The 25812-nt window shown below is 60.4% G+C and overlaps 3 protein-coding genes across 3 annotated transcripts; 2 read left to right on the top strand and 1 right to left on the bottom strand.

Moving 5' to 3' along the window:
• Positions 1 to 1113: 1113 nt before the first annotated feature.
• Positions 1114 to 17627, top strand: KCNH4 (potassium voltage-gated channel subfamily H member 4). Its single transcript, XM_072028643.1, has 17 exons — positions 1114 to 1299; positions 3449 to 3682; positions 3790 to 3921; positions 4100 to 4227; positions 4914 to 5157; positions 5301 to 5458; positions 6172 to 6379; positions 6521 to 6715; positions 6871 to 7070; positions 7385 to 7634; positions 7721 to 7939; positions 8155 to 8173; positions 8581 to 8877; positions 8961 to 9061; positions 9142 to 9218; positions 9877 to 9970; positions 17581 to 17627. The coding sequence occupies exons 1-17, from the start codon at positions 1224 to 1226 to the stop codon at positions 17625 to 17627; spliced, it is 2679 nt and encodes an 892-aa protein (XP_071884744.1). The 5' UTR covers positions 1114 to 1223.
• Positions 11201 to 22866, top strand: RAB5C (RAB5C, member RAS oncogene family). Its single transcript, XM_038168823.2, has 6 exons — positions 11201 to 11338; positions 18616 to 18862; positions 19915 to 20066; positions 20376 to 20498; positions 21194 to 21287; positions 21695 to 22866. The coding sequence occupies exons 2-6, from the start codon at positions 18697 to 18699 to the stop codon at positions 21808 to 21810; spliced, it is 651 nt and encodes a 216-aa protein (XP_038024751.1). The 5' UTR covers positions 11201 to 11338; positions 18616 to 18696; the 3' UTR covers positions 21811 to 22866.
• Positions 22867 to 24573: 1707 nt separating this feature from the next.
• LOC119714098 (heat shock protein beta-11-like) lies at positions 24574 to 25404 on the bottom strand. The gene has a single exon (XM_038168853.2). The coding sequence runs from the start codon at positions 25302 to 25304 to the stop codon at positions 24726 to 24728; it is 579 nt and encodes a 192-aa protein (XP_038024781.2). The 5' UTR covers positions 25305 to 25404; the 3' UTR covers positions 24574 to 24725.
• Positions 25405 to 25812: the final 408 nt, after the last annotated feature.

Raw genomic sequence — 25812 nt, 5'->3', positions numbered from 1 at the left:
CGAGTGCTGCCGGCAGAAAACCTGCTCGTGCCGCATCTACGACCTCCTGCACGGCATGGGCAACCACGCCGCCGGCATCCTCACGTTGGGCAAGAGGAAGAGCGTCCCACCGGCCTTCCAGAGCCGCCTCTACCGCCTGCTGCACGGCTCCGGCAACCACGCTGCCGGCATCCTCACCATGGGCAAGCGCGGGGAGCACCCCGGCACCGGTGCTCAACCCACGCCGGCGCTGAGGGGCACCGCTGCCAGCCCCAGGGAGTGCCAGGGACACGCTGGGAAGGAGGTGACCAAGAGCCGGGGAGCTGCGAAGAGCTTTTACTGAGTTGGTTGGGGGGGGCTGCGGGGGCAGAGAGGGGATCCCTGGGGGTGAGGGGGGACGCACGCCCCGGCGCTCGGTGTAAATAGCACTTTTAAATACCTCCTTGGGGCCCTGGCCAAGCCTGCTCAGGGCGCCGCAGGCACCGCCGGCCTTTTCCAATAAATGGTAGCCTGAGGTTGCCCGGCTCTGCCTTGTCTCTGGGGAGGGGGCCGGGGGCACATCTCTGCCTGGGGCAGGCTGCGGGGTGGATGCTTTGGGTGTCTGCACGCTCCCAGCTCCCCCACCCCCAGCAGGGTCCTGGGGAGGGCTCCGGCTGGGGGCTGTCCCCGCTGGGTTTCCCCCCTCGGGGGGGTCGCCAAGGCGCTGCAGCCCCTGGGCTCTCCAGGGGGCAGTGGCAGGAGCGGGGCTGGCGTCCTGCTGCTGGTCCCGTCCCGGGGCTGCGGTGCCACGGAGGGGGGGGGCGGATCCTGCCCCTTCCAAAGAGCCTGGACCGAGCAGGTCCCGGCGCACCGGGGCCCGGGACCGAGCAGGGACCGGTGTCCCCTGGTGCCGAGTGGGCTGGTACCGAGAAGGTCCCGGTGCATCGGTTCCCGGTACCGAGGAGGTCCCGGTGCATCGGTTCCCGGTACCTCCCGGGACCGAGCAGGGCTCTACCGAGCGGCTCCCGGTGCTGCCGGTGCCTGCCGGTGCCGAAGCCCCTCCCGGTGCCGGCGGCGCGCAGAGCCCGGGGCGGGGCGGGGGGGGCGGAGCGGGAGCCCCGGGGCGGGCTGGGCCGGGCCGGGCCGAGCCGAGCCGGGATTAACCGGCGGCGTTGGGGCCGAACCCGCGGAGGGGCCCCGGGACGGCGGCGGCGGCGGTGCCCGGTCCCGTAGGCGCAGCCCCGGGCGGGCGGCCCGGCGGGACCATGCCGGTGATGAAGGGGTTGCTGGCTCCGCAGAACACCTTCCTGGACACCATCGCCACCCGCTTCGATGGCACACGTAGGGCTGCGCCCCGGGACGGCGACGGTGGGGGGGGGGCGCGGGCAGCGGCAGGAGCTTGGGAAGCGGCGGGGGGCGCCCGGGGCACCGGAGCCCCCCGGGACGCGCATCGGGACGCGACTCTCCGCGCTCTCCATCCCCCGGACGGCCTCGGTCCTCCTGCACCGTGCAGCCCCCGAGGTGACCGGGAGGGTCCCGTGCCCCGCTGCCGGTGTTTCTGGAGGGTCCCGGTCCCGCTCAGCACCAGGGACAGAGGCGCGGCCGGCGGCACCGGGCGCACCGGGAGGGGTCCGGGGCGCACGGGGGTCCCCGGGGTGAGAGACCCCACCCGGGCACCCCCAGCACGGTCAGCACCGGGTCTGGAGCAGCCCGGGGAGGGGAGCGAGGGGCTGGGTGCTGCCCTGAGCAGCCCCCGGAGCTGGGTCCTGGTGCCAGGGGATGGCTCGGTGGCACAGCGCGTGCTTGTCACACTCATGGCACACGGCGCTTCAGCCACCAGCATGGCCTTTGGGGACCCCAGGGTTGCCCCAGCCACCTCCGTGCTGGGCACCGGTTCCTTGCTGCTGGAGCTCAGGTGCTGAGCAGGGCCCTGCCCGCCCCGAGGGAGCAAAGCGTCCTGTGTGCTTGGAGCTACAACCCTGGAAAAGGTGGGCACTGGTAGCTGTGTGCTGGGGCAGGGGCCCAACGGTGCTGGTTTTGGGGCCACTTCCCACAGCTGGAGGTGCTGGAGCATCCCTGGGGGCTGGGCTCATCCCCGTGTCCATGCCCCCGTGCTGGGGCCAGCAGGGATTAAAGCCCTGGCACGTTGGAGAGGGGATTATGTGGGGGTGCCACGTGCCAGCTTCTGGCAGCACCATGCAGCCACCCGGGGACAGGGTCGTGTTCGGCGCTGACCTCACGCCTCCCCAAAATCACCTGGGCTTCCCCAGAATCACCTGGGCCTCCCCAAATCACCTGGGTCCCTTGTGGTGCCGGGAGGGATGAAGATGATGCTCGGAGCCTGGGGTGTGCCGACACCAGGGGGTTACACCGAGGGTGGCTGAGAGCATCCTGCTTTCATCCTGCATCCTGACGGCACCCTGCTTCCGACGGGCACTTTTAAATAGCGGCCGGCTTTGCGGGTTTGATGCCTCTCTTATCGGCTTTATCTGCCATGGAGAGGGGCTTTAGCCACGGCGATACGTGGTGAGAATTAACCCTGCCTCGCCCACGCAGCCGCTGGGCCCCTCATCCAGGGGAGCTGGCTGCTGCCGCAGGGGCTGTGCCCCCCTTCACCACAAAGCCAATCCCAAATGCAAGCCATGCCAGCCCCTTTTCTTTTATTTTTTTCTTTTTTTTTTTTTTCCCCTCCTTTTTCTAATACCACACCCTGGACACCGCGGTAATCCTGGCTCCCCAGAGCCAAAATCTGGCCTTAGTCACAGCTCCCAGCTATTTTTGCTTCTCCAAGCTAATCCTGGGTTGAGCTGTGCCTCCCATCGCACCAGGGCTGTGTGCAGCTCCCTGCCCAGGCTGCGGGGTCCTGGCATCCCCGCTTCCTTGCCACCCTTGCACACCCTTCCTGGGGCTAAAGCACAAAACCATCTGCCCGGCTGGCACTGAGCCCACGGCCCCACTGGCAGAGCCCCCGCCTGGCCCGGGGCTGGCAAAAGCTTTCCTGGGTGATGCCTCCAGGGAGGCTGTGAGCTCTGGGGTGCTGTGACACGAGGGTGCTGCGTTTCCCCTGCACCTCTTGCCCTGGTTTAGCCCCGACTCGGGGTTCGGTGGCGTCACTCATGGAGCCAGGAGATGTGTCGGGGTCTTTCCCCTTCCAGCCCAGTGGGGACCTCCAGGTCCTGGGGGTGGCAGGGCAGGGGGATGAGCTTGTGCTTTGGGTCCCCCGGCTTGGATGAGGGATCAGCTCCAGTTCACAGCATGGGGCACGGTCCCCCATGGCTCTGCTGGCCCTCAGGGTGAGCAGGGGGGCACGGGGCAAGCCTCCCCGGTGGCCGTGGGTCCCCTGGTACAGATGGAGCAGGGTCTGCAGGCAGGATGGAGACCCGGCTCCTCTTTCCCCACGGACGGGGTGGGTATTTCTGTGTTCCCCCTTGGGCTGCAGGGGCCATGCGTGCAGCCCCGAGCCCTCAGGGGTCGCCGTGTCTCCTTTCAGACAGCAACTTCATCCTGGCCAACGCTCAGCTCCGCCGCGGCTTCCCCATCGTCTACTGCTCCGACGGCTTCTGCGAGCTGACCGGCTTCGCCCGCACCGAGGTGATGCAGCAGAAGTGCAGCTGCCGCTTCCTCTGCGGGGCTGACACCAGCGAGGCCGTCCTGCAGCGCGTCGAGAAGGTGCTGGAGAGCAAGCAGGAGTGCCAGACCGAGGTCTGCTTCTACAAGAAGGGTGGTGAGTGGTGCTGGGGACCTGTGGGGGGCTCCTGGTGGGGTTCAGCCCCGTGCCGGGCAGCGCAGGGGCTCTCCTGCCTTCCCTCTCCTCTCCTCTCTCCTGCCCAGGAGCGGCATTCTGGTGCCTGCTGGACATCATGCCCATCAGGAATGAGAAGGGGGAGGTGGTGCTCTTCCTCTTCTCCTTCAAGGACATCACGGAGAGCCGGGGCAAGAGCCACCCAGGAGACAAGAAGGAGGGTGAGCCGTGGCTGTGGGATGGGGACGGGGAGCAGGGAGCATCAGCAGCAGGGGGCACATGGAGAAGGGGTTCCCAGCCCCAGCCTGGTTTTGTGTCCCGGCTCGGTGGTGCCACCCACGCGAGGAGGGGGTCCCCAGCTCCCCTCTGTTGCTCCAGGACAACGTCTCATTGTTGCAGAGAAGCAGAGGAGCAAGAAGCCCAGGAGCTCGCACCTGCGGGCGGCACGGCGGCAGGGCCGCACGGTGCTGCACCGGCTCAGCACCCAGTTCGCCCGGCGCGACCGCAGCGAGATGAAAATCAACCGGGTAAGGAGCTGGGGCTGCGAGCACAGCCCGCTCCCCCCAGGAGGCTCTCCCCGTGCCATGCATCCCACTGCCCCCCGAGGCACCGAAACGCCCTCGGCCCTGAGGCTGCAGCAGGTCCTGACGGTGCCATGGGACAAGCAGAGCTTTTGGCAGCTTTTGCCAGCTCCTCCTCTTCTCATGGATCAGTTGTCTTGAAACCCAGCTGCTCAGGCTCCAGCAGGGCCATGCTTGCCCCAGGGGAATGCTGTTACCAGGAGCAGCGGTGTCCCCACGGCACCATCCCCGTTCCAGCCTCTCCTGGGGCTGTGGGGCTCTGGCACAGGGTCCCTTTGGCACGGTCAGGAGACGCTGAGCCACAGAGGACAGGGTTGGGAGGGCACCAAAGCTATTGCTGCCCATGCAGAGGGTGCTGGTGGGCTCTGCCCCCACCTCATCTGCACCTGAGACCATTCTGGGCAGCTGCTGGCGCTGCCGGTGGATTCCTGCTAACGGCATTAGCACGACATTAATTAATTAATGGGCTGTAAGCAGGTGCTCTGTGCCTGCCTTTGTGGGTGACCTCCATGCAGCCTGCACCGTGGCATCGGGGCGGTCAGCTGGGGGCACCCCGGGCCCGCAGGAACCGGGGGGATGGGGGCTGCAGCGCGGGGCCGTCCCCGTGCCACCGCTGCCGTTTTCTCCCCCAGAACATGTTTGAGAGCAAGCCGTCCGTCCCCGAGTACAAAGTGGCCTCGGTGCAGAAGGCCCGCTTCATCCTGCTCCACTGCAGCGTCTTCAAGGCCCTGTGGGACTGGCTGATCCTCCTGGCCACCTTCTACGTGGCCGTCACCGTCCCCTACAACGTCTGCTTCACCGGCACGGAGGACAGCCCCTCGGCTGCCCGCAGCACCATCGTCAGTGACATCGCGGTGGAGATGCTCTTCATCCTGGGTAGGGATGCTCAGCACGGGGCTGAGCACCCATGGGGGCACGAGGATGCTCCCGGATGGGACCAGGGTCAGTCCCCGTCCCCCCAGCCCAGCTGCCCTGGCCGTAGCGGGGTGCTCAGGGCTGTTTTGCTCTCCCCGGGGCAGATATCGCCCTGAATTTCCGGACGACGTACGTGAGCCACTCGGGCCAGGTGGTGTACGAGCCCCGCTCCATCTGCATCCACTACGTGGCCACCTGGTTCTTCGTCGACCTGATCGCCGCCCTGCCCTTCGACCTGCTCTACGTCTTCAACGTCACCGTGGTGAGCGCCGGGGGTCCTGCGGGAGGAACCCGCTGCTCCTGGGTCTGCCTGGGGAGAAAACGGGGGAAAACAGAGACCACAGCTCTCGGGGGAATCCTCCTGAAAAAGGAAAACGACCTCGGCCAAGCCTGGGGTGCAGCTGGGCAGGGCAGGGAGCGGTGCCCTGAGAGGGGAGGCCACGGTGCGAGGGCACAAGCAGCAGTTGCCTAAAAACGCTGCCAAGGAACTGAGGCTGCAGCTGGCAGGAGGGATCCTCTGGGCTGAAGGCAGCCGAGCTGAGCTGCCCAGGGATTTTCTCCATCGTCCGTGTCCCAGCAGGGTCTGAGCCCAGTTGTCTGCTATGGCTCAGCTCCTGCCCCTTGCCCCTGCCCGGTCCCACCTCCCTGGGCTCCTCCTCATACCTGGTGCGGTGCTGGGAAGAGACACAAGGACAGAGAAAGAGATTTGGGCATGGTGGGAGTGCCCGGGGGGGCTCAGCACCGCTGCGCATCCAACCCAGCCCAAGCCAGGGCGTCTGGCTCTTTGTCCAGGATCCTCAAGGATCCATTTTTCACGGATCCACTTCATCCATGCTCGGGGAGGGAGCGCTGCCCAGCCTGTCCCGTAGCCGTGGCGGGTGGCGAAGGGTCCCTGCCCCGGAGGGGGGAGGTCACTGGGGGTCCCCTCCCTGACCCTACCCCCGGATTCACCCTGGTGCCCCCCCCGCTCCCCAGACCTCGCTGGTTCACCTGCTGAAGACGGTGCGGCTGCTGCGGCTGCTGCGGCTGCTGCAGAAGCTGGAGCGCTACTCGCAGTACAGCGCCATGGTGCTGACGCTGCTCACCTCCATGTTCGCCCTGCTGGCCCACTGGATGGCCTGCGTCTGGTACGTCATCGGCCGCACGGAGATGGAGAGCAACGACCCCCTCACCTGGGACATCGGTGAGCGCCCCGCTGACGGCGGCATTGGGGGGGCGTGCAGCATTTTTGGGTGGCTCCTGACCCCAAAGGAAAATCGGGAGATCAGGGAGGGGACGGGTGCCGTGCCGAGCACCGGCGTTGACCCCTGGTTGTGCTTGGCAGGCTGGCTGCACGAGCTGGGCAAGAGGCTGGAGGCTCCCTACATCAACAGCTCGGTGGGGGGGCCCTCCATCCGCAGCGCCTACATCGCCTCCCTCTACTTCACCCTCAGCAGCCTGACCAGCGTGGGTTTCGGCAACGTCTGCGCCAACACCGACGCCGAGAAAATCTTCTCCATCTGCACCATGCTCATCGGGGGTGAGGCGGGGACGCGGGGACCCCGGGCAGGGCACCGTGGCGGAAAAAAGTGGTGGGATTGGGGGAGAAGCCCCTTTTTGGCACGCTTTGGCCCCGTGTGGCTGCGTGGGTGCTTGGTCCTTATCTGGGTCTGACGCTGCCCTCCTGGCCCCCAGCGCTGATGCACGCCGTCGTCTTCGGCAACGTCACGGCCATCATCCAGCGCATGTACTCCCGCCGCTCGCTCTACCACACCCGCATGAAGGACCTCAAGGACTTCATCCGCGTCCACCGCCTGCCCCAGCAGCTCAAGCAGAGGATGCTGGAGTACTTCCAGACCACCTGGTCGGTGAACAACGGCATCGACGCCAACGAGGTCGGTAGGAGAGTTTGGGCAGGGCTGGAGCAGCCTCCTCGCTGCCTTGCACATGGAGCTGGGGGTGATGGATGGGGGGGGGGGGTGCAAGCGTGCACGTGCGCTTGTGTCCGTGCCCTGCTGCTGGAGGGCTCAGAGCTGGGACTGGGGCAGGTTCCTGGCAGCACAGGGAGCGGGGATGTGCGGATAGAGCAGATGCAGCCCCAAATCAGCCGGAGCTGGGCTGCTGAGCAGCGAGGTGCTCCATGGTGCCGGAGCTGGAAGCCCTCCGGCAGCTCCGGGTACCACCGGCACGCCGCCTCCTCTCCCTGCAGCTGCTGCACGACTTCCCCGACGAGCTGCGTGCCGACGTGGCCATGCACCTGAACAAGGACATCCTGCAGCTGCCCGTTTTCCAGACGGCCAGCCGGGGCTGCCTGCGCTCCCTCTCGCTGCACATCAAGACCTCGTTCTGCGCCCCCGGCGAGTACCTGCTGCGCCAGGGCGACGCGCTGCAAGCCAACTACTTCGTCTGCTCCGGCTCCCTCGAGGTGCTGAAGGACAACGTGGTCCTGGCCATTTTGGGTGAGGGTTGCCCCCTCCGAGTCCTCCCGGAGCACCTCGAGTGGGGGGGCTCACCCTATAGCCCATAGCCCACCCTTGTCCTCCAGGCAAGGGGGATTTGATCGGCGCCGAGCTGCCCGGTGAGGGGCGGGTGATGAAGAGCAAGGCGGACGTGAAGGCGCTGACCTACTGCGACCTGCAGCACGTGGGGCTGGGGGGGCTGCGCCAGGTGCTGCAGCTCTACCCCGAATACGCCGCCAAGTTCACGGCCGAAATCCGCCGGGACCTGACCTTCAACCTGCGGGAGGGCGGCGAGGTGGAGGTGGGTGCCCGGCCACCCTCCCAGGTCCCTTCCCAACCTGGCGTCCCCAGCGCCGGGAGCGGGGTTGGGGCAGTGGGATTTGTGGGATTTATCAGTGGGATTTATCCGCTCCGTGGTCCCGAGGCTCCAGGGTTGGGGAGGGGGCTTTGGCTCTGCGCCCCCCCCCCCCAGCCGTGCACTTACGTCCCGGCTTCTCTCAGCTCCACGCAACCCATGGAGATTGCAGGCAAAAGCGTTCGCAGAGCTTTTGGGGACCCCCCAGGGAATTTGGGGACACCCCAGGGAACGCAGCCAGGGCGTGCGCCCCCTCCCCAGCACGCAGGAGGCAGCACTGGGTTTTGGGGGGGGGGCGTTGTGCTGCAGAAATAGCTCCGCACCCGCTGGCACGGAGCAGCCGGGGTCCTCCCCGGGGGGGCACCCACCACCCCCAGGACCTTTAAAGGCGGGGAGGGGGCTCCCTAAATCCTAAATGGCCGCACCCGGAGCTTGGGAGAGGTGTAAAAAGGCCGGGGGGGGGGAAATGGGGAGGGGGGGGCTGCGCACCGAGGTGGGCACATTCAGGGCACAGGGGCCGCTGGTGGCTGCTCCCCACATACCAGGGGCACTGCTGAAGGGGGGGGGTCAGGCAGAGATTTTGGGGTCGAGGGGGCTGCTGACAACCCCCCCCCCGTACCCGCAGCCTCGCCGGGACAGCGGTGGCAGCCCGGAGAAGCCCCCTCCCTCCATCCTGGAGGATGAGGAAGGGCAGGATGAGGTCTTCCAGCACTCGCCCACCACCCACCGCCTGCTTCTGTCCCCCCCCAGGAGCAGCCCCGCACGCCGGGGGGGGCCGGGGACCCCCTCGGTGCAGCTCCCAGGGGTGGGGGGCAGCAGGGCCAAGAAGCCCCCCAAGCTCCTCATCCCCTCCCTGCACGCCCCCGAACCCCCCGAGCTCGGCCTCAGGTAAGGCCGGGGGTCTCGGGAGGGTGAAGGGGGGCAAAATGGGGGGGGGGCGAGGACCCATCCTCAGCCCTTCCCCACCCCAGAGTGGTGGATGGGATCGAGGACGCCGGGGGGCCCTGGGAGGCCCAAAACTTCACCGCGGCCCCCCCGCCACACAGCGCACCGAGGGGCTCCCCCCCGCCAGGTACGGAACAGAGGGGAGCGGGGGTTTGGGGGGGGGTCTCACGGGGGGGTCCCCAGTGACTTGTGGTGTTTTCCCAGCAGGGTGCGGGGAGGGAGGCCCGGTGCTGGCGGCGGAGGCGGAGGAGGCGAAGGGGAGCGTCCTGAGGCTCAGCGCCGAGGTGCGGGGGGACCGGGGCTGCGGGAATGGGGGGGGAAATTTTATTTTGGATTCGTAATTTTTTTTAATTATTTTTTATTTTCATGTTTAATTTTTTCAATATTTATTTTTTTTATTTCTTATTTACTATTTTTAATTTTTATCCTTTGATTTTTTTTTCTTTTAAAATTTGTAATCTTTATTTTTTTTTAATTTTTATTTTTAATTTCCTAATTTTTATTTTTAAAATTTCATTTTATTTTTATTTTATTTTTTAATTTCTTATTTCAGTTTTTATTTTATTTTTTATTTCAATCCTTTACTTTTTATCCCTAATTTTTTTTATTTTTTAATTTCAATTTTTATTTCTTATTTTTTATTTTTAAATGTCATTTTTCCTTTTTTAGTCTCAATTTTTATTTTTATTTTTTATTTATTTAATTTCTTCATTTTTTTGTTTAATTTTTATTTTTTACATTTCTTATTTCAATTTTAATAATTTAATTTATTTGTATTTGTATTTATTTTCATTTTTCTTTTCTTTTCTTTTCTTTTCTTTTCTTTTCTTTTCTTTTCTTTTCTTTTCTTTTCTTTTCTTTTCTTTTCTTTTCTTTTCTTTTCTTTTCTTTTCTTTTCTTTTCTTTTCTTTCTTATTCATTTATTTCTGTCCCCCCCCCCAGGTCAGCCGCCTCACCCAGGAGCTCGCCCACCTCGGCCGCGAGCTGCAGCGGATGCTGGAGCTGCTCCAGGGCCGCCCCCCCGGCTGCCCCCCCGGTTGCCCCCCCCGGCTGCCCCCCGCCCCCCGCCCCTCCCCTCTGCCCCCCCCCTCCCGAGGCTCCCCCTCCTCCAGCCCCCGGCCCCAACCCTTCCCCTCCCGCTCGGTTCCCCCCCCCTCCGCCCCCCAGCCCCGCTCCGCCCGTTCCTTCCCCGGTTGCTCGGCCGGGGGGGGGGCCCCAGCTCGCCCCCAGCCCCTCTCCTGCTCCTCCAGCCCCCGTTGACCCCCCCCCGGAGGCCGCCCCCGCGGGTCGGGGGTCGGCCGGTCCCGACCCCCCCCAGCCTTACCCCCCCCCCCCCCCAATCCACAGCAGGGATTTTGATACCGCTTTTGATACTTTTTTTACCCACGGGGGCTTTTTTTAAAAAAAAAAAAAAAATCCGCCCCCCCCCCAAGAGCCCCCCCCCAGATATCCCCCCCCCGGGGCCGCGCATCCCTCCCGTGCCCGGTGCTGCCTGGGGAACCCCCGGGGGGCTTCTGCCGGGATGGGGGGTGGGGGGTTCGGTGCTCAAGGACCCCCCCCCCAGCTCTCCGGGGGGGGTCTCCGGGCTGGGACCCCCCCCCCCCAAAAGGAAGGCAGCCAAGCGGTGTCCCCTCCTCCGTGGTTTCTGCCCCTTATTTTTTGTCCCCCGAGGGTGCTCCCCCCCCACCCCCACCCCGGGCATGACCTCTCCTACCCGTGCCCCCCCCAAAAAAAAAAAACAAAAAACAAACAAAACAAACAAAAAACAAAAAACACTAAAAAGCAGACAGAAACGGGAAATAAAAAGCTTTATTTTTACAACTTTGCTGAGACCACAGCCCCCCCCAAGGTTGGGGGGGGCACAGCTCGGTGGGGGGGGGAGCGGCTGCCCCCCCCCTCAATGCACTGGGGTCCCCTATGCACCAAAATACCCCAAAAACTGGGGTCTCCCCAAACCGGGGTCCTCCCCCCAAACCAGGATCCCCCCCCCAAAATGGGGTCCCCCCCCAAAATGGGATCCCCATTTGGCCCCCCCCCACGTACCGGGGTCCCCCCTACACCGGGGTCTCCCCTGGGCCAGGCCCTGCCCCCCCCCCCCCGCCCCTCCTTTACTGGGGAACCCCCTCCCCGCCCTCGGACTACAACTCCCATCACCCCCCGCGAGGGCCGCGCCGTGACGTCACGCCGCCCGCACTCCCGTGACAGGGGCGCGCCCGGCCAGGCGGGGAGGTGGGCGGTGACCCAGCGGGGAGGGAGGTGCGGTGATGATTGACAACCGGATAGACCAATAGGATCAAGCCGGGAGCGGAAGGGGTGGGCGGATCCGGAAGCGGAACGGGTAAAGGCGGAAGTGAGGGCCGGGGCCTGCGAGACGCAGCCGCGGCGGGGAGCGGCGCTGCGGGCGGTGAGTGGCGGCGGGGCCGGGACGGGCCTGAAGGGGGGCGGCTCCGGGGGGCTCCTGCCCGGTCCCGGTAACCCCGGGCCGCTCCCCGGCTCCGCTCCGGGCCGCGGCTGCCTCACACGGGCCCGGTTCCCGGTGGGCCCGGCGGCGGGGGGGGGGAGGGGGGCGGCACCGGGGCTCGGGGGGCGCCGCTGGGCCTGGGGAGGGGCTGAGGGGGGGGTCGGGGCCGGGGGGGTTTATCCGGCCCGGGGGAGTCTGCGCTCGGTGCCCCCGGTGCCGGCTGTCGGTAATTGGGGTTTTTGCCGTGATTCGGGCGGTTCCGGGGGGGTTGGGGGCTGGGGAGGGGGAGGCGGTGCTGAGGTGGGGCCGGGAGGGTCCTGAGCGGGGCCCTGTGAGGGCTGAGCCTTCACCACGGGGCTGGGGGCTCCTTGGGGGGGGGGCTGTGCTCGTCAGGAAGCTGCGTGGGTTCCCTGGGAGGGGGTTGGGGTGGGGGGGCACTGGAGGGAGTCCCAGCCCCCCCCCGTCAGGTGTGGGGCTGTTTGTGGGGTCCTTGGAGGGGGTCCCAGCCTCCCCCCAGGTGTGGGGCCGTGCCCAAGCTGCTCCCCACCTGCCCCCCCCCCGAGGCCTCTCCTGCTGTGGGGTAAAAGGTTGGATGTGGTGCTTGGGGGTGTGATTTATTAGGGGACGTTGGTAGCAGGGGGATAGCAGGACCAGAGGCTTTTGGGGGGGCTTTTCCAGCCCTAATGGTTCCTTCCTGGTTCTCTGAGACCCTCTGAGGCTGACCTGAGTGGGTGCAGGGGGGAGCAGGGGGCTGGTGAAATCCCCTGGGTGCTGCTCGAGTTATCCCCGGCGCTTCAGGGGTAGCCCCAAACTCTGCCCCCTTGATGCTAGCTCCTCTCTGCCCCGCCCAGGGGACAAACGTGGTGCTCCCCTGGTCCCCGTTCGCCCCAACTTGTTGCTTCGTGTGGCTGGTGCAGCCCTGACCTCGATGGCTCCCGACCATGAGGAGGGAATTAGAGGGAATAGGGGCACTGGGGAGGCTCTTTTAAGGGCACAACTCCCATCTCCTCCTCCTAGTTTTACATGTGGTGGGTCCCCAAACATCTCAGCCGCTCTGCTTGTGGTGTGACAGCTCCTGGGAGTGATCTGAAGGTGGAACTGCGCAGCTTGGTGAGACAAAGGGAGGGATTTCTGATTCACACGGGCTCGGCGTGCCGTGCTGAGCGAGCTCTCCTGGAATTATCCCCCTGATGCTTGCTCCTGCCTTGACTCTAAGTGGATTTTGGGTCTGTTTGTTGGTTCTGCTGGCTGGGAAGGGGAACGGTGGAGAAGGGCGAGGAGCTTTGGTGGGAGCAGGCTTCCATGAGGCGCTGTGTGCTTCCCTCTGGGGTGCTGCGGGCTGGTTCTGGCGCTGTCCCTGTTTAGGGTCAGGGACCTGGGCTGTGAGTTGAGGGAGCAAGGAAAAAGGAGATTCTGGAGAGGGATTGGTGTTAGGGAGCAGCAAGGGGACAGCCAGCTCCACGCCTGGCTGTGAATGCAGTGAAATCCTACACAGGGATGTAGGGGAACACAACATTGTGTGATCTTACTGCGAGCAGAGCTGGGTTTGGGTTTGCTGGAGCAAAACGGAGCGGTGTTCTCGCCCTGTGGCTGAACCTTGGGGTGAGGAGTGGTGTGGGGGCTATAACGAGCTCCTTCCCATCCAGTTCTGGTGCATCTGAAGGGGGCCCAGCCCTCGAGTTGCCCCCCAGCCCTGCCCTGATGCTGCCTGGAGCTGCTGGGTGCTGGTGGCATCCTCCTGGAAGGGTTGGGGGCAGGAAACGAAATGGGAAATGAGATGGGAACGCTTCTAGCAGAGCGGGTGTCGCCTGGAGCGTTTGGGTCAGCGTGCCCAAAAGAGGGCAGAAGGCAGAAACGGCAGCATCAGCCCTTCCCTCCCCGTGGGACACGGAGTTTGAAGTCCTCTTGTGCAACTCCGGTGGAGACGTCGGAGGAACGCCACGGAAACGTCCCTGCTGCTCGCCGAAAAATGCTCAGTCTAACCCCAAAACGAAGGCTTCTCTTCCCCCCCCCGGAGCACGGGACCGAGCTGCTGGAGCAGCCCGACACAAACAGATAAGAAAACCCCGCTTCTTGTGTTTGCTTTTCTTTGGTGGCGCTCCAAAAAAAAAAAGGAACTGCTGGAGGCAGGAGATGCCCGCGCAGTCTGGAGGAGATAGCATGAAGGTCACGGGCCGTGTTGCAGTGAGGATGGCTGTTCTGGGCCGCGTTAACGAGCTCCTTGTCTCGTTTGGGGAGCAGGTGCTGTCTGCAGGCTTGTTTTCCTGGAGCCGTGGTCAAATTCGAGCCTTTTGAGGCCGCGCTGAGCACAGGAGTAGGCAATGGGGGGCACACGGGGTGTTTTGGTGCCTGGGGTGTGGAGGATTCGCCCCCTACAGCCAGGTAGAAGGTTCTGTGAGGTGAAGGCATCACAAAACTCCTCCAGGAGTTGTGTGCTGCAATTTCTGCCTTCCTGATGCTCAGCAGGACGCTGCCACCTCTCATCTCTGCTCCCTTTAGGTCATCTCTCGAGCGCCTTGGCCCCGCAGCTGGCCTGAGAGGAACTTGGCTGAGGCAGGACCGGGGGCTTTGTGCTCCTGGCTCCTCCATCGTGCTGCTCAGAGTTTACTCACGTGGGTGGTTCCTCTGGTGAGCTGCAGCCCTAAAACACTTAGTTGTGTCCTCCTGCAGAGCTCAAACCCCACTGGATTAGGCAGGGAACTTCCCTGCAGTGCCTGTGCCCGCGTGGTGACAGCTCTCCCTGCTGGCACTGATTCACCAGGGAGCATCAAAACCCGCAGCTGGAGGGAAGCACCAGGGGATGGAATGACTCCTCGCCTCCTTAGGTGTCTTCAGGAACCCTTGGTGAAGAATTATTTCAGCTGTTAGCACCTTTTGGAAGGGGTTAAACCGGCTACAAGGAGGCTGAGGGACTGCAGGTGTGGGATCTGAACACCCCCAGGCTCTGGTGCTGCAGGGATTGACTGCCCCGGCAGTGCTGCGGGCTCAGGGATGGAGGGATTTAGGGTTAATATTTGTCCAGAGCAGCTTCGGTGCCTGGCTGGGGCTACGAAAGGTGTTTGAGGTGGCTTTAAGGTGAGAGTCACAGCTGAAGTTTGCTCAGCTCCTGGAGCTGAGACAGTGACTGGCTGCTGCTGGGGGCAGAGGGCCCCTTGGAGGAAGGGCAGCTTGCCTGGGAAGCTTTTAATGATCCAAAAAACCCAAGGCCAGGGAGCCAGGCCCAGAGCTGTCAACGGCTTTTTCCCTGCGAGGCTGCAATGGGGCTTCAGAGGTGGCCGGGCTGCAGCTTTGGGATCCCCGATGCTGAAGCTGTTCTTGGCAGGCTGCTGGGGAAGCTGTGGCTCTGCAGACGTCAGGAAACAGCCTGCGGGGAGAGGAGCTGCTGTTACAGGCTTACTGTGCCTGTTCGGGGCTGCAGAGAGCAACAAAAATGCTTTAAATTCTCCTGTACAAACCCCAGTTTACCTCCAGACTGACACAAACGTGCCCCAGTCTTTGGGGTGCTCAGGTGAGAGGCTGCAGAGGAGTTGTGACTTCGGTTTAGGGTAGCAGGACAGCTGTGGGAATGGATCTGCTGTTGCTGTCTAAGCTGGTTTGGGCCTGAATTTAAGTTTTTAGGGCTGCAGCCTGTGGGTCTGGGTCCCTAAAGTGGCCCTGCAGTGGGGGCAGGAGGCTCCTGCTGGCAGAGCTGGCTGCTCCTTTGGGGGCAGGTGAAGCAAAAATGCGCCCGGTACCTTCAGGGCTTCCTCTGCCAAGGAATTCGTGTACCACCGTCAGCTGTTTAACAAGAGAAATATTTCACTGGGGCTTTTGTCTCGAGTACTTTGAGTCGGAGCCAACAAAAATCCCTGGTGAAGTGGGTAACTGGATCCTTCAGAGCGGCCTCTAAACGGCGCTGCCTCTCCGAGCAGCCTTTGCTGCTGGATGAAGGTGGCAAAAAAACAGGTTCTGGGCCTCCTGGTGCCTTAAACCTGCAGCTTCCCTGTGCTGGGGGGCCTTGTGGTGTGATGCTGGTGCAGGTGTTAATGAGGGGTGTGATTGTAATTACCCTGCAGAGCCTGGGGTTGTTGCGTGGGGCTGGTGAGGTGAAGTCCTGTGCTGATCTTGAACATCCTGACATCCGGACAGTGCTCCTGCTCTGGGGTGGGCTGGGAGCCTTCTCGTTCAGGGCGGCCAAATCCTGAATTCAGTGCTCACGGAAGCCTCCAAGCCCTCACAGCAGATCCTGATGGGCACTGAGGAGCAGAAACTGCGACCCTGGGGCTCCTGGTTGCTGGACAGCACCCGGTACGGAGACCTCTCTCTGCTTTTAAAGCACCCCGACTGCTCCAGGAGCTTGCTGGAGGAAGCTCAGCGCTTCGGTATGGTGCTCGCTGGTGCTGTTGGAGCCTTGCTTCGGTGGTTTTGGTCTGCTCAGCCCGTGTTTTGGGTGTTGTGGGCATCAGCAGAGGTGCTGGGATGCTCAGGCTGAGACCCTCAGGGTCCCCTGAATGCATCCCGATGATCTGGCAGCTTCTCGGGGGGCACGAAGCCACACAATTGTGCAGGCAGGCTTGAAATCACTGAGACCTGGGGATGTCAGCAGGCTCCTTGCCTTGTTTTGCTCTGGGAATCCTCCCTGTCGTGTTTTGGGAGGTCAGGGCTCAGCCGAGGCCTGGTTCAGGTGGCTCTGGGTGCTGTGCACTGGGTTAAATGAGCAAAAACTGTTCCTCTGTGGCCTTTTTTTTGATGTTTCTTTCTGTGGGACTGAGGAGGAGCTGCAGGAGGCAGGAACCTCCTCGGGTGGGTGCAGGCAGAGGGCTTCTGCTGTGCCCTCACCCCTGGGTGCTCCCCGAGCAGCTCCTGGCCCCCGCTGCTTCCTCACCATCCAGCAGGACACAGCACTGCTCATTTTGGCTTCCTATCAGGCTTTCCCATCCTGTCCAAACACATTTGGCCTCCCGTGGACAAGGGGGTGGGTTCCTTGCAGGGCCCCAGCTCTCAGCTGCTTGGCCAGCGCCTCCCAGCCCTACTGGGTGCACTGGTGCCACTGGGCGCACTGGTACTGCCAGCTGCCGCCTGCCAGGGGTGCTCCTGGCGTGCCTGGTTTATCAGGAGCTGCTCCTAATGAACTGCTCTGCGCTTAATGACCCTTTTCATTATGGTAATCCTTTTATACCAGAGCCTAATAGCACTTCTCAGACAAATGGGGCAATAAAAAAGCGTTTAGAAAAGCAAATGTGCTGATGGGCTGCCACAGCCACTCAGGCACACGGGGAGCAAGCCGTGCCTCCAGGTGGTTGGACTCTCCTGAAGCTGCAGGTGGGTCTAGCAGCTCCTCATCCTCCAGCGAGCACCGGGGTGATGCAGATGAGCCCCGTCCTCTCCTGGGCACGCTTGCTTCTTGGCACTGTTGCTGCAAGCAGGGTGGTTTTCAATCCATCGCTCACCTTGCGAGGGAAACGCGTTCATTCTTTCACACTTCATAGGCAGTGAATGAAATCTGACTTGGGGTGCTCCGGATCTGTCTGCAGGGCTTAAATTTTGGAGTGTTTTGCATTTATTGCACTCAAAAGTATTACTGGACGTCCTGATGCTCCATATGTGCCTTCACTGCCTCCTCCACAGGGCTGGACGGGTTGCTCCAGTCAGTGGCTTCATGGCTCAGCCTCCCAAACATCTTGCTGTGCTCAAAGCTGCTCCTCGAGGTTTCTTTCCCATCTGCTCGCTTCCTTGGATGGGACTGGTGCTGCAGCAGGCTTCTGGCTTGCCTCCTGATCAAAGCAGCTTGGTGTTGAATGTCTCTGTGAGGTGCAGCGTTCTGCGCTGCTTCTGTTTGGAAGCTGTGGAGCTGGGTGAGCTCTCGGGTGAGCTCTTGGGCTGAATTTGCTGGCTCGAGGCTGCCTGTCGATCCGTGGGACCAAGCTGAAACTCGAGACGGCTCAGGCAGCCTCTTGGCAGTCACAGCCCAGCGGGGTTTGCTCTGAGAGCAGGCATTTGGGACTCGGTGTCTGCTCCTGGTCAGCCTGGATCGTGGAGACGCTTCCAGTTCAGCCCCAGTTCAATGTGCTTTAAGTTTCCCGTTCACAGGAATCGGGTGTTTGCTGGCTAAATTTGCTCTAGGCATAGAAAGTGTTTCCTTGGGGATGTGCTCAGAGCTTGATGAGAGGAGGAATTATCTTTTTGGGGGCTTTTTTTTTTTGCAGTTGTCTTTGACAAGAAGCTTGCTCCGGGAGCTGAAGGAAGGCGGTGATCCGGAGCAGATGCAGTCAGTTGCAGCATTTTGTCAATGACAGGAAGTGGGAGTAGTGATGGGTACAGGAAATCTGCCTGGATCCCTGTCGCCCTGCGCTCCCGGAGTATTCCTGTCCTCAGCTGCAGGCAGATCCCAGCTGGCAGCACTGAAACGCCCGGAGCTGAGCTGGCTGCACCCCAGCCTGCCTGCTGCTTGCGGTGCTGCTGTGCTCCTGCACTGCACCGGAGCCTTGGGGCTGCTGCATGTTGTGTAGGTGTTGCCCCTGCACCCTGATAAAGCTGTCTAGACAGCGTTTGGTGATAAGGACCTGTCCGCAGCAGTGGTGGGAGCAGCTGCTTTCCTTCTGTGAGCGCAGCCTGTGCCTGGAGCATGGCTGCTGTCACAGCCCCTCAGGGCAGGAGTCCTCAACGCTGCCTTAGGACTGCCCTCGGAGGCAGTGTTTGATAGCTCTGGGCTTTAAGTTAATAGTAAGGGCATTTGAGCAACGCTGAATGTAGAAATTTTGACTGTCCTGTGCTCTGGGGGGCTGGCAGCCAGCTCTGCTTCCCGTTACGGTGTCCGGGGAGCTTCTGAGCAGCTCTGTGTTGGTGTGGAGCTGCGATCTTGTGAACCTGGGAGAGGAGGAAGGAGTTAAAGGTCAGCTGCTAAAGGTCTCCCATGAACTGAGTAATTCTTTTAAGAGACAGAGCTCTAATAAGCTGCCTGGCATCCTGGCTGATTGCTGCTTGCCTCGCCCTAGCAAGGTGTGTGTGGCACATCACACAGAGGGGAGGAAGGGCTGTGTTACCATCTCTGAGGGCTTCAGACAACTTCAGATCCTGCTGCAGGCGCTGCTGATGGATGGAAACTACCAGATAACCTTCCACAGGGGGAAGGAACCAGCAGCTGCCTGTGCTGATGGTGGCAGCAGGTCAAAAAAAACCACCCTCTGGACCTGGTGGGGCTGCTCCCCGAGCGTGTCGCTAACTCTGACCTCCTCTTCCAGTTGCAACCTGCCTCCAGGTGGATCCAGCGCCCGACCTGCAGCCACCCCCCTAACTCTTGGCACTCCTGCACTTAGACCACAATGGCAGGTCGAGGTGGAGCTGCTCGACCGAATGGACCAGCCGCCGGGAACAAAATCTGCCAGTTCAAACTCGTTCTCTTAGGAGAGTCAGCAGTGGGGAAATCCAGCCTCGTCCTGCGCTTCGTGAAGGGGCAGTTCCACGAGTACCAGGAGAGCACGATTGGAGGTGAGTGCCTGCTCCAAGTGGCTGTGCTTACAAGATGCTGACCCCCAGGGGTATCAGGAGTATTAATGGCTACTTCAGTCTGGTTTTTTGCTATAAATAGTCAAGGAAAAGTTAAAAGTCAACTTTTAACTCTTGGTCTGCAATTTGGTAGTGTGAAGATCTGTGTTAGAGAATAGTGCTATGGCAACCACGAGTGCTCTGCCTCTGAGGTATCTTTACTGCCAGTACTTGAATTCCTATTCCTAATTAGAACCGAGGCCTTCAACTTGGTTTATAGCCCTTTAATTATGTTTTCAGATGAGGAGCTGGGTTCTCAGGGTGGTTTCTAGCCTGATACTGTAATTCCACAGCTCTTTTGGGTCTTTTAGGGTTCTTCAGCTTAAAATCATTAGCGTGGTATCACCAGTGAAAGGTCAGGCAGCACCCAGCTCCCTGGGCAGTGGTGTGAGGAGGTGTGCAATGAGAAGGCTCAGTCTGTAGTAACCCTGTAGTAACCCATGCAGGGGGTAAGTAGGGCTAACAGTAGAGTTTATGGGCAGGCAGAGCTTAAAGCTCTGTGGAGGGCCATGTGGGCAGTCTGCTGTTGTACAGGCTCTGTGTCCGAGCCTGGTTGTGCTACAACTGCAATGACAGTGTGGTATTATGCTTACTGGAACTAGAAAATGACCAGTTTCTGAACTGGGGAGCGTGGTGTAACTGGGCTGACTTCAGTGCTTTGGTGGGGGTGCTCTCCGAAGCTAATCCTGGGGGTGTTGGAGCAGCACTATGTGACCTGGGGAAGGAGGAGCAGCGCTGCTCAGCTGGCTGCTGCTTGCTGGGCTCTCGGAGCCCCCTTCCTGCTGGCAGCTTGCTGCTTGATGGCTCTTGGGTTTCTGTGTGTGAGTAGCTCGATAATTCAGCAGAGCTGCAACTTCCATGGCGAGAGGCACTGCGCTGGCCCACCTGGGGCTTCTGCCGGCTCCTGTGCAAAAGCAGAAGTGCCCTGAGCTGCTGGCTCTCGCTGCAGGGGCTCTCCAGCTGGAGGTGAGGCAAACACAACCCTTCTCTTTCAGCTGCCTTCCTAACGCAGACGGTCTGTCTGGATGACACAACGGTGAAGTTTGAGATCTGGGATACGGCAGGGCAGGAACGGTATCACAGCCTGGCACCCATGTACTACCGAGGTGCCCAGGCAGCCATTGTTGTCTACGACATCACTAACACAGTGAGTACTGCACCAGGGCCCTGCCTGTTTGGTGGGATGAGGCCTCTACATCTGTACCTGATGCTTCTTGGCCCCCTGGGGGTGTTGGGTGTAGGGTCCCTGGCAATGCTAGCCTGCAGGTACTGGGTTTCTTGAAAACCAACAGCCTCTTCCTCGGTTCTGACCAAGGCTGTCTGAGCTGATAAAGGATCCTGCTACAAAGTGCTGTAGAGGCAGAATGCTCCTTACAGGAAAGGCTTGTTCTAAACATATCTCCACGGTGCATTAATAAGAGGCTGCCCTTCCTGACTGCCTCCTGTTTGCTTCCAGGACACATTTGTACGAGCCAAGAACTGGGTGAAAGAGTTGCAGAGGCAGGCTAGCCCCAACATTGTAATTGCACTAGCAGGAAACAAGGCAGACCTTGCTACCAAGAGAGCCGTGGACTTCCAGGTAAGTGGGAACCTGGTTCAGTTGCTCCCTGAGTGGTCCTGAAAGCAGCTTTGCATCATCTGGGGGTTTGGTGTCTATGTCCAAATTGCTATGAGGGATGTGATGAAGTTTGAGATTCATGCTAAGAACCCCAATGATGTCCCTGGCAGGGAATTCTAGCTTGCCTTCTCTTGCTCTTTCATAGCTCTTGTTGGTAACAATTATGATAAGTTATGAGAGCCCATAGCACAAGCTTGTGTTTTCAGTCCCTGCTGCTGCCTTACTTACACATTGCTGAAGACAACACCAGATGAAATGGTGTCCTTTACCTAAAATACACCTGAAGCTTGTTTTCTAGTCATCACTTGAGCTCTTAGCTCAGACTAAGGCAGACCTCCTAATAGGAGCTCCTATCTCCCAGACCACTGCACAACCGAAGTACAAGGTGCTTTGTTGCTTGAGACACGCTGTGTCCACACACAGCCTGTGCTACTGTGCCCCAACCCTGCTGGGGGGATGCCAGCCATGCTGGCTGGTCCTTGGTGTGCGTCTTCCAGCTGTCCTGGGCAGGCAGGGCTCGGGGCTGGGGTGGGAATGTGTGGCTTAGGGCAGAGGCTGCCTTCAGCATTCAGTTTGCCAAGAAGTGAAGCGTGTGAGGCCTGCTCGGGCCTCCTCCTGGCAGGATGCCTTTATCACTCCTCTGTGATTGTTCCTAGGATGCACAAACATATGCAGATGACAACAGCTTGCTGTTCATGGAGACGTCGGCGAAGACAGCGATGAATGTGAATGAAATCTTCATGGCAATAGGTAACAGTTTGTGTGGAGAAGATGTTTGGGGTGGCTCTGAGCACCAGCAGCCCCCTGGCAACCACGGGAGCTCCTGGATCAGCCAGGTTCTGGAGGCTCTTACTGGAGGATGTGACCAGTTGGCTAAAGTTTCATCTATGGTCACTCAGGCAGTCCCGAGTGCTTGGAGCTTTTGCCCTGTGAGCCCAATTTGCCCTCTGTTTGTCTGGTGAATAAGGATGGAGCAGAACTGACAGCTAAAACTAAAAGTGGGTTTGTTTAATGTGCTTGTGCTGCCAGCAGTGTCCAGTCCCAGACTTCTTAAGAGGCAAAGGCTTGGGCCAAAGCAGGCTGAGCCCAGCTTGTGCTCTACAGTGGGGAGGAGATTTCTCTATAGAGGAGCCTGCTAATGTCTTGCTTCTTTCTAGCCAAGAAACTGCCAAAAAACGAACCCCAGAATGCTCCGGGTGGTCCGGGCAGGAATCGGGTGGTGGACCTTCAGGAGAGCAGTCAGCCCAGCAGGAGCCAGTGCTGCAGCAATTGAGCAGCCCATCCCACCCGCCGGGGCCCTTGAAGGACGTGACTGGAATCCATGCTAACAATCGCACTTACCGTAGAGCGGCCGCTGCTGGTGGCTGCTGTGATTTCTCCATCCCTTTCTGATCATAGGCTGGAGGGGAGTTCTTCCACCTGCACCTTTCTGTACAAATACTAATTAAATTCTAAGTCTTAAGTCACTTTTTTAATATATGAACTTCTCTTCCCTCTTCCTGGTGGTGGTGGATGCACGACCTGGTGTCTGCCCAGCCAGCTCATCCCTTCCCACGGGTGAGGGCCAGCAGCACCCAGGTCCCACAGTACTGTAGTTCACTATGGGAAACAAAAGGGATATTGAGACTAGACAACCTTGGTTCAAATTACCCACGTGTAAAAGCTGAGGCTAATACCAGTACGATATGCCTAGAACAACCACTAAACTGTAGCATTATAGAGACAAACTCTGGCTCTTCGGCCACCTATTGACCAAATCAATTATGAGTATTTTGGGGTGGGGCAGAGGGAAGCAAAACTGGTTTCTTCTGTATTTTGTATTGTATGTTTCTTCATGTAACCAATCAGTATCTTGTCAATATAGTACATACAACTAGCTGCCTGTTGTCTTTATTTGTGTTGGACTCTAGCATGCCAACTCTTTTCTATCTCTGGTTCTGTCGTAATGCACTAATCCTGTTGCAACTTTTTGCAAAGATCTTGTATAGAAAACTCGTCCTTTTTTTTTTTTTTTTTGATGGTTGTGATGCCACTAATGTTAACCCTACTCTGGTGTGAATACACATGGTTTACTGATGTACAGGGGTGGGGTGGGGGAAACCCCAGCTAACCTGTCAGTGGGAGCTCTGTATTTTGAAAGCCTGTAATTCCACACAGTATGAAGGGAGGTATTAAAACGGCTTCTGTTGCCAGACTCTAACTGATGTTGGCTGCTGCCTAGTGCCTAATGCAATGTCTTATGCATCCTGGTATTTAAGAGGAACTGTCAACCTAGTCTTCACCACAAACTTCAGTTTCGTGTGATTAAAAGAAAATTTTTATAAACCTACCACGATCAACAATGTTCGTGTTTCTTGACCGAGCCAGGAGGGGAGTGGACCAGAACATCTCTGCTGGAGGCTGAGGTGGGCTGGGGTGCCTGCCCCCCAGCTCTGCAGCCAGGCACAGCTCTGTAAGGGACGTGTGGCCTTCCTCCCCTGCCTGGGGAGGCGTGTGCTGCTTTCTTCAAGTCCAAACTTTTTCCTCAAGCCCTCATTTCCAGCTTCTGAGGCCTGCATGGAGGTGCAGAGAGGTCTTTGCTGCTGCTAATGAGCAGGATGGAGGTGGTTCAGGGTGCTTGTGGTGCTCTGGGCAGCAGTGTACGAGGAAGGTTCAGGTAAACAGTGAGAGCTGTTCATCACCTAATGCGGTGAGGGAGCACAAAGGCTGTGCTGTGCCTGTGCTTGAGCCTGCTGCTGCTGTCAGTGGGTGTGTGCGTGCAGCAGAAGCTCTGAGGAAGCACAGCTGCAGTCAGCTGATGGCCCTGGGCAGGACCTGCCCTTGGCTTGCAGCCTTGGGGCTGACGGAGCTCTGCTGGGGAGCTGCAAATGTTCTGTGCCAACAACCACAGCTCCTGGGGGCTTCGTCCTGCGTCCAAGGTCTTGGCACGCTCTGCTCCTGCTGCTTTTCCTTAAAAGCTTCTTGGGTGTGAGATAGCAGCCCCGGAGCTGTGGGATGGGGAAAGGTCTGGAGCAGTGACCAGGTTCCTAATGCATGGCTAAAGCTGAGGACTGCTGGTGTGTGGGCTCCAAAAACCACAACTGGGACCCTCACCTGCTGTATGGGGTGCTGCTCATTTCCATCCCCTGCGCTGGAGCCTGGCTGCTCACCTGCTGGAGGAGCTCAGGACCCTTGGGGTTGTCTGAGATCCCATCGCTTTCGGTACCCGTGGATTCCCCCAAAGCAAGACCTGTCGGGCAAGAGCTTCCCTGCTCCCACCTCCAGCAGTTCTGTGAACACAAAGCAAGGTGCTGTTGCCATCTGCTGGCTTCTTGCACCTTGCTAGTTGACGGGGCTTCATTTCTGGCTCCTTCCTTGCCTCTTGGGCTCCCACCTCCCCAAAGGAGCCTGCGGTTCCCCAAGGGGCTTGCTGCTGCCCCAGCCTGTGTGGTTTGGCTGGGATTTGGGGCAGGGGCTGTGCCCAGCAGAGGCTCTGTGCCCCTGGCACTGTGCTGCCATGGGGAAGGGCTGTCTGAGCTCCGAGCAGCCTTGGCACAAACAGACGTGCCTGCCTGCACGCCTGCTGCCTGCCCGGACCTGGCCACGAGTCCCGTGGTGGTGGCACGCCGTGCTTCACCCTCCCTGCTGCTGGCATCCCAGAGACATCTCCAGCAGCCCCTTGCCAAGCTGCCTGGGGGAAAACTGGCTGTAATGGGGACAGCCTGTTCCTAAATAGGTCCTCCAGCACGGTCACCTTCCTATTTAGTGGCATTATTCGGGGGTGTGAGGGCTGCGGAGCTGGTGGAGGTGCTGGGGGCAGGGGGTGAAGGCAGCTCCCTGGCAGTGCTGGAGAACAGGGCTGAATTCCCCCATCCTGAGCTGTGTGGTGCTGGCAGATCCCTTCCCTTGAGGTCTGCTGTCAACCCTATTTTGTGCTCCCCAGAGGCACCAAGGAGCAGAGGGGCTTTTCCCTCTCTGTATCCACTGAGAGCTGAGCCCAGCACCTCACCTCCCCACCAGCCATCCCCCCCCCCAAAAAAAAAGCACAACAACCATATTCTATGCAAAAGTATTTTTATTGGGTACAAAAGCAACATTCCAGTATAGTGAAAAACATGACATCAGTGCTGATGGAGCTTGTCCGGGCTAGAACCCGACGCTTGCTGCTGGCTCCTCTGGTCCCCGTGCGGGCCATCGGGTCCGGTCCCATCACGCCTGGGTTTTGCTGGCGTCCTCAGGGGCTGCTCCGGGCTGTGGGGCTGCGGGGCTGACCTGGATGGGCACGTTCCTCTCGGGGGCAGCCGGCAGGGCCAGCCGGGGGGCTTCGATGCGGAGCTGCCCCTCCTTGGACAGGGAGCAGCTCAGGGCTTCGGCGTCCACCTCCTCGGGCACGTCCCACTCGCGCTTCAGCACCTCGTACTTGTAGGAGAAGGAGCCCTTCTCGTCGACGTTCTGCGTCTCCTTCTGCCCCACCAGCACCACCTTCCTGCCCACCACCTTCACCGACAGCTGCTCGGGGGCAAAGTCCTTCACGTCCTGGCAGACGGAGAAACCCTCCCCGGAGCCCTGGGTGGCGACCGCGTTGGCGCTCGGGGCTCGCTCGGCGGCGATGGGACCTTGGCTGCTCAGGAGCTGCTCGAAGCTGCTCATGAACTGCCGAGCTTTCTCCATCTCCTGCTGCAGCTCGCTGAAGATGGTCTCGGCGTGCGGCCAGAGGGTCTTCACCGTGCCCAGCCGGGTGGCCAGGGAGCTGGAGGCGAATGGAGCGAGGTGCATTCGGCAAAGCATCGCTGCTGCTGCTGGTGCTGCTGGTGCTGCTGCTTCTGCTGCTGCTCTCGGGCTCTTTCCTCTTCTGGAGGCTGGGAGCGCTATGTCCCGGCTCCGCCGCCTGCAGCTTTTATTTCCCTGCCCGGGAGGAGTGGCCTCGTCCCTTGCGTGGCGTCATCCTTCGGGAGAAGAGCAGAGCTCTTTCTGGCCCGTTCCAGCTCATTCTTGTTACTCATCGCAGAGGAGAGGCGCCTCTTACCTCATGGCCAGCATACCTTCGCCCTTACTGTTGCAGCGCTGCTCTCCTGGATTATAATTAGCAGCATCACCTCAGCCTCCAAACGAGATGCCTGAGCCACCCCTGCCAAAAATCTCTGGCCTTTCTGGTTCCCAGGCAGGGAGCGGGGCTGGGCTCCTCTCCTCACTGCCTCTCCCTCCCCTCACCGTGGCCCATTCCCTGCGTTTTCTGCCCCCCACCCCACTCACAGGACCCCCCGCAACCCCATATCCCATGCATGGGGGGAGAGTT

Source organism: Anas platyrhynchos, chromosome 28 (genome assembly GCF_047663525.1).
Source record: "Anas platyrhynchos isolate ZD024472 breed Pekin duck chromosome 28, IASCAAS_PekinDuck_T2T, whole genome shotgun sequence".
Lineage (NCBI taxonomy): Eukaryota > Metazoa > Chordata > Aves > Anseriformes > Anatidae > Anas > Anas platyrhynchos.
This window is presented reverse-complemented; position numbering and strand designations above follow the sequence as displayed.